Source organism: Osmerus mordax, chromosome 7 (assembly GCF_038355195.1).
Source record: "Osmerus mordax isolate fOsmMor3 chromosome 7, fOsmMor3.pri, whole genome shotgun sequence".
Lineage (NCBI taxonomy): Eukaryota > Metazoa > Chordata > Actinopteri > Osmeriformes > Osmeridae > Osmerus > Osmerus mordax.
Genome location: NC_090056.1, coordinates 21169947 through 21177255, shown reverse-complemented (window position 1 = coordinate 21177255; position 7309 = coordinate 21169947). Strand labels below are relative to the sequence as shown.

The following is a 7309-nucleotide window of genomic DNA, read 5'->3' as shown; positions in this document are numbered from 1 at the left end:
CTGTCCTCCTCCCTCTCTCTTCCTGTCCAGGATGACCCTACCCAGAAGCAACAGAGCGGCAGATCTTGTTCCCTCCCTGTAGAGCCCAGCACCTCCCTTTCCTCCCTCCCTGCAGCCTCCCCCTAACGCCCCTCTTCTCCTCCTCTGTCACTCCTCATAACACAACCAGACCATCTGACCAGCCCGATCAGGTCACTCCCCCCCCCCCCCCACCCCCCCCCAGACAGATGCCAGTTCTCCTGAACGGAGACGCCTCCTTCAGCTCCAAGCAGGAGTTGCTGGACCTCCAGGACTGGCCCCAGTCCCGGGGAGCCTCCTCCCTGGACACCCCGAGCCCCGTGGACTCCCAGGCGGGCAGTCCCCTGGGCTCGGACCCCGAGAGCCCTGGAAGTCCCTCCGGAGATGCATCCTCCAAGGGAGCCAGGGGCCTCCTCAGCCAGCCCAGTCCTCCGGCAGGCCACCCGTACGGGCCGGCTGACCCTGACACGCCCCTGGGGGTGAAGTTCGTCCCGGCGGAGGCGGAGCAGCTATGTGGCTGGGGCCGTCTGACCCCGCGGGCGGTGCAGGCCTTCAACACCCCGCGCTGGGTGCTGTTCTTCCTGTGCGTGGCCTCCTTCCTGCAGGGCATGATCGTCAACGGCTTCATCAACACCGTGGTCACCTCCATCGAGCGGCGCTTCGACCTGCGCAGCTACCAGGCCGGCCTGATCGCCAGTTCCTACGACATCGCCGCCTGCGTCTGCCTGGCCTTCGTCAGCTACTTCGGGGGAACGGGGCACAAGCCTCGCTGGTTGGGCTGGGGCGTGCTGGTGATGGCACTGGGCTCGCTGGTGTTCGCCCTGCCACACTTCACCACACCGGCCTATCAGGTCAGCAAGAGGGAGGGGGCGGGGCTGTGCTCGGCCAACCGCAGCAGCCCCTGCCTGGGCCGCGAGGGACGCGGGCTCTCGGACTACCGCTACGTGTTCATGCTGGGGCAGTTCCTGCACGGCGTGGGGGCCACGCCCCTCTACACGCTGGGGGTCACATACCTGGACGAGAACGTCAAGTCCAGCTACGCACCTGTCTACATAGGTGAGTAGGACTATACAGGTGACAGTAGGTCTTGTTTGCTGTGCTAGTTGTGGTCTTGTCTGTGCTAGCTGTGCTAGTTGTGGTCTTGTCTATGCTAGCTGTGCTAGTTGTGGTCTTGTCTATGCTAGCTGTGCTAGTTGTGGTCTTGTCTATGCTAGCTGTGCTAGTTGTGGTCTTGTCTGTGCTAGCTGTGCTTGCTGTGGTCTTGTCTGTGCTAGCTGTGCTAGCTGTGGTCTTGTCTGTGCTAGCTGTGCTAGCTGTGGTCTTGTCTGTGCTAGCTGTGCTAGCTGTGGTCTTGTCTGTGCTAGCTGTGCTAGCTGTGGTCTTGTCTGTGCTAGCTGTGCTAGCTGTGCGTGGACCAGTAAGGGTGTCTGTGTGCCAGGCCTCCACCACTTTCTCTGATCCATCAACATTGATCAATACCACAGCCTCAGTGCTCTCTATCAGTTTGACCCTCTCTGGCTCCTGTAGTCACGCCACCTGCCCCAGGCACCCTGTTACCACGGAGGACCAGTGGTTCCGCCCACTCACCTGATCTGTGAGCCAATCACAGCTGTCCCCCCCCTCCCTGGCCCCCGGTGACATGAGAACAGAACTCCACAGAAACAATAACTGCTTCTCATCTTACCCAGACAGGAAGTACAATGTAGGCGCAACAGGAATTGGTGTAAAGGAAATGATGTAACGCTGTTCTTTTGTCCTCCCCTAGGAATCTTCTACACAGCGGCCATCGTGGGTCCTGCAGCTGGTTACCTGCTGGGAGGCTACTTCCTCAACATCTACACAGAGATACACCAGAGGTCAGGACATCCTGCCCTACTCCCCTAGCCCTCCTCTAGTCCTCCTGTCCCCTAGCCCTCCTCTAGCCCTCCTGTCCCCAGTCCTCCTCTAGCCCTCCTGTCCTCTAGCCCTCCTGTCCTCTAGCCCTCCTGTCCCCTAGTCCTCCTGTCCCCTATTCCTCCTGTCCCCTAGTCCACCTGTCCCCTAGCCCTCCTGTCCCCTAGTCCTCCTGTCCCCTATTCCTCCTGTCCCCTAGTCCACCTGTCCCCTAGTCCTCCTGTCCCCTAGTCCTCCTGTCCCCTAGTCCTCCTGTCCTCTAGCCCTCCTGTCCCCTAGCCCTCCTGTCCTCTATTCCTCCTGTCCCCTAGTCCCTCAGTCCTCTAATTTCTCACATATTAAGTCTAATACAGTGACAGAAGTTCAGAGCTAACAAATAACAGGAAAACACTGCCCTCTAGTGGTTTGGAGGAGAATTGCGTTAATCAACCGAGGTTAAAAACAGATTTCTCCTTTCAATGTGTGTGTGCGTGTATGTGTGTGTGTGCATGTGTGTGTGTGTGCGTGTGTGTGTGTGCAGGACAGAGCTGACTCCAGAGAACCCTCTGTGGGTGGGGGCGTGGTGGGTGGGCTTCCTGGCGGGGGGGGCGGCAGCTCTGCTCATCGCCCTGCCCATCCTGGGTTACCCACGGCAACTACCAGGTAAGCCACCATCTGCACCACTACTACTGTCTTCCTGTGGTGAAGGAAGACACCCCACGCACCCCTCTCTCTTTCTCCCCCCCTTTTCTCTCCTCCCCCTCTCTCTCTCCCTCTCTTACCTCCCCCCCTCTCTCCCCCCCCTCCCCCTCCCCTCAGGTTCTCAGAAGTACCAGGCTATGCGTGTGTCGGAGGCCCACCAGCTGAGGGATGGCAGCCAGGTCACGGCCTCCGACCCCCAGTTTGGGAAGTCAGTCAAGGACATGCCCAGGTAGGACAGTATGAACTGCAGACAGTGTGTGTGTGTGTGTGGTGTAGGAGGATGGAGTTAATTTTATGTACTGGCAGGAACCATGTTCTAAACACCTCCCTCTATCCTGCAACTCTGCTCCCCCCCCTCCCCCCCCCCTCCCTCCCTCCCTCCCCCTCCCTCCATCCTCCCCCTCCCTCCCCATCCCCCTCCCTCCCCCCCTCCCCTCTTCTCCCCTCCCCCCCCCTTCCTCCCTCCCCATCCTCCCCCTCTCCCTCCCTCCCTCCCTCCACCTCCACCCTCCCTCCCCCTCTCCCTCCCTCCCTCCTCCCCCTCTACCTCCCTCCCCCCTCTCCCTCCCTCCACCTCCACCCTCCCTCCCCCTCCCTCCCTCCCCCTCTCCCTCCCTCCCCCCTCTCCCCCCCCCCTCCCTCCTCCCCTCCCTCCTCCCCCCCCCTCCCTCCCTCCCTCCCCCCAGGTCGGTGCTGCTGCTGCTGAAGAACCCTCCCTTCCTGTTCCTGTGTCTGGCGGGGGCGACCGAGGCCACGCTCATCGCAGGCATGTCCACCTTCGGACCCAAGTTCCTGGAGTCCCAGTTCAGCCTCAGTGCCTCTGAGGCAGCCACCTGGTTTGGTGAGGAGAGGGGAGGGCGGGAGGTAGAAGTTAGGAGAGGGAGAGGAAGTGGAGGAGGTCAAGGGGGAGGTGAAGGAATACCATAGCTCAAACATAGTCACTTTGATAATCTATATTTACAGTTCTGTATAAATATGTAAAGTTCCCCCCTCCAGGTTACATGGTGGTACCTGCTGGTGGGGGGGGCACCTTCCTGGGGGGCTACATCGTCAAGAGGATGAACCTGCGTTGCCGTGGCATCATCCGCTTCTGCATGCTGTGTGCCCTGGTCAGCCTGCTGGCTGTCTTCATCTTCCTCGTCCACTGTCCCAACGTGCCCATGGCTGGGGTGACCGCACCTTACCGCCCCCCCCAGAACCCCCCCTACCAGGACCAGGGTAATGACCCCCCCAGCTACACCCTGCCCACACACAGGTGACTCTCAGTGTTTCCTCTTACCTTGTCTCCTCTCCTGCACTCTCCTGCCCTCTCCTAGCCTCTCCTGCCATCTCCTAGCCTCTCCTGCCCTCTCCTAGCCTCCTAGCCTCTCCTGCCCTCACCTAGCCTCTCCTAGCCTCTCCTAGCCTCTCCTGCCCTCTACTCTCCTGCCCTCTCCTCTTCTGCCCTCTCCTAGCCTCTCCTAGCCTCTCCTGCCCTCTCCTCTCCTGCCCTCTCCTAGCCTCTCCTAGCCTCTCCTGCCCTCTCCTCTCCTAGCCTCTCCTGCCCTCTCCTCTCCTGCCCTCTCCTGCCCTCTCCTCTCCTGCCCTCTCCTAGCCTCTCCTGCCCTCTCCTCTCGTGCCCTCTCCTGCCCTCTCCTCTCTTGCCCTCTCCTGCCCTCTCCTGCCCTCTCCTAGCCTCTCCTGCCCTCTCCTCTCCTGCCCTCTCCTGCCCTCTCCTAGCCTCTCCTCTCCTCGTCCACCCAGTCCTGTACAGATGATAGCAGTAAAGTGTATCTCCCTCCTGTCCAGGACGTGGGTGGAGGGCAACCTGACAGCTGCATGTAACTCAGGCTGCAGCTGTGTGCGGGAGCGCTACAACCCCGTGTGTGGAGCTGATGGAGTCATGTACTACTCCCCCTGCCACGCTGGCTGCACCGCCCTCAACCACACCGACCTCGCCACCGGCCGACAGGTACGCCCACCTGCACCACAGGTAGCACACCTGTTCAAGGTCTCCACAACTTCAATTGCTATTTCCATGGGGTTTTAGGAGTTTAGGGTTAGAATGACATGAAGGGTTAGGGTCATGGGTTACGGTTAGGGTCAGGGGTTAACGGATGGGAATTAGGGATAAGGGATTGGGGATAACCTGATTTTAAATGTCAAGTGAAATGTTGGTCCTCACTAGGCCAGTAAAACAACCTGTTTGAGTGTATGTGTGTGTGTGTGTGTATGTGTGCGCGTGTGTATGTGTGTGTGTGTGTGTGTGTGTGTATGTGTTCCCCAGGTGTTTTCCAGCTGCGGCTGTGTGGGGGGTAACGTGTCGTGGGAGGGGGAGGGGCTGGCGTCGGCAGGGAAGTGTAGCAGCACCTGCCACCACATGCCAGCCTTCCTCATCTTCCTCTTCCTGGTCATCTCCTTCACCTTCCTCTGCTCCATCCCCGCCCTCACCGCCACGCTCAGGTGGGCGGGCTCAGCAGCTGCAGCCAATAAGACCCTAGACACAGACCTAGACTTACTGAAGCCAATAGGACACAGACCTAGACTTACTGAAGCCAATAGGACACAGACCTAGACTTACTGAAGCCAATAGGACACAGACCTTTACTGACTGAAGCCCATAGGACACAGACCTAGACTTACTGAAGCCAATAGGACACAGACCTTTACTGACTGAAGCCAATAGGACACAGACCTAGACTGACTGAAGCCAATAGGACACAGACCTAGACTGACTGAAGTCTATAAGAAATGCATAGCCAATAGGAAAGATAATATTGACATTAAAACAGAAAACATTAATCAAGAGGCTACACACTAATCCCATAGACACACACTACCTGTACATACACATTCACACCACACCCCATAGATACACACATCACTCCTGTGTGTGTGTGTGTGTGTGTGTGTGTGTCTGACCTGCCTCCCTGGCTTCCTACAGGTGTGTCCCAGACAGCCAGAGGTCCTTCGGTCTTGGCATACAGTGGATCGTGGTTCGGACTCTAGGTAGGTTCTCCTGGATTCTACCCAGACAGGGGAGAACGTAGGATAGCCTGGGTGTCACACACACACACACACACTGTCTGCAGTTCATACTGTAGGTTATGTGATCTACTCACAGGTGGAATCCCTGGCCCCATCGCGTTCGGCTCTGTGATCGACATCTCGTGCCTGCTGTGGCAAGACCAGTGTGGGGAGCAGGGCTCCTGTTACCTGTACCACAACTCTGCCATGAGCAGATACACCCTCATCGCTGGCATCATCTACAAGGTAGGAATACCTCACCACATTACCTCACCACATTACCTCACCACATACCTCACCACATTACCTCACCACATTACCTCACCACATTACCTCACCAAATTACCTCACAACATTACCTCACCACATTACCTCACCACATTACCTCACAACATTACCTCACCACATTACCTCACCACATTACCTCACCACATTAACTCACCACATTACCTCACCACATTACCTCACCACATTACCTCACCACATTACCTCACCACATACCTCACCAAATTACCTCACCACATTACCTCACAACATTCCCTCACAAAATTACCTCACCACGTTACCTCACCACATTACCTCACCACATTACCTCACCACATACCTCACCACATTACCTCACCACATTACCTCACAACATTCCCTCACAAAATTACCTCACCACGTTACCTCACCACATTACCTCACCACATTACCTCACCACATTAACTCACCACATACCTCACCACATTACCTCACAACATTACCTCACAACATTCCCTCACAAAATTACCTCACCACATTACCTCACCACATTACCTCACCACATTACCTCACAACATTCCCTCAAAAAATTACCTCACCACATTACCTCACAACATTACCTCACCACATTACCTCACCACATTACCTCATCACATTACCACACAACATTACCTCACCACATTACCTCACAACATAGCTCACCACATTACCTCACAACATTACCTCACAACATTACCTCACCACATACCTCACCACATTACCTCACAATATCCACCATCACTGAAAGTCTAATTCTCTATGTTTTTCCCTCCCCCACCTGTCTCCCCCACCTCTCTCTCCCCTCCCCCACCTGTCTCTCCCCTCCCTCACCTCTCTCTCCCCTCCCAAACCTCTCTCTCCCCTCCCCCACCTGTCTCTCCCCTCCCCCACCTGTCTCTCCCCTCCCCCACCTCTCTCTCCCCTCCCCCACCACTCTCCCCTCCCCCACCTGTCTCTCCCCTCCCCCACCTGTTTCTCCCCTTCCCCCACCTCTCTCTCCCCTCCCCCACCTGTCTCTCCCCTCCCTCACCCTCTCTCTCCCCTCTCAAACCTCTCTCTCCCCTCCCCCACCTGTCTCCCCCCTGCCCCACCTCTCTCCCCTCCCCCACCTCTCTCCCCTCCCCACCTGTCTCTCCCCTCCCCCACCTGTTTCTCCCCCTTCCCCCACCTGTCTCTCCCCCCAGGTGTTGGGAACGGTCTTCTTCCTGTTGGCCAGTGTTCTCTACCAGCCCCCCCGGAGTCCCCCCACAGCAGCTGTGACAGTACGGACCCAGGGGCGGGGGAAGGGAGGGGGGGAGGGAGGGGGACGGGGAGGGGAGGAGGGAGGGGGGGAGGGGAGGGAGGGAAGGTGGGCGAAGACTGCAGTGACCTCCCCATTAAGGACCACCCCCTGGACCACATCATCACCAATGAACACGCCCGCTTATGA

At 57.8% G+C, this 7309-nt stretch overlaps 1 protein-coding gene across 1 annotated transcript; it reads left to right on the top strand.

Annotated features, from left to right (window-relative positions):
* The first annotated feature begins 227 nt into the window (after positions 1–227).
* On the top strand, positions 228–7309 carry slco4a1 (solute carrier organic anion transporter family, member 4A1). The gene is given in 13 exon segments (XM_067240635.1): positions 228–1074; positions 1784–1874; positions 2432–2553; positions 2710–2821; positions 3279–3433; positions 3589–3793; positions 4390–4543; positions 4859–5034; positions 5516–5580; positions 5696–5844; positions 7065–7107; positions 7110–7156; positions 7229–7309. Coding segments are annotated over 13 exon segments (2247 nt in total).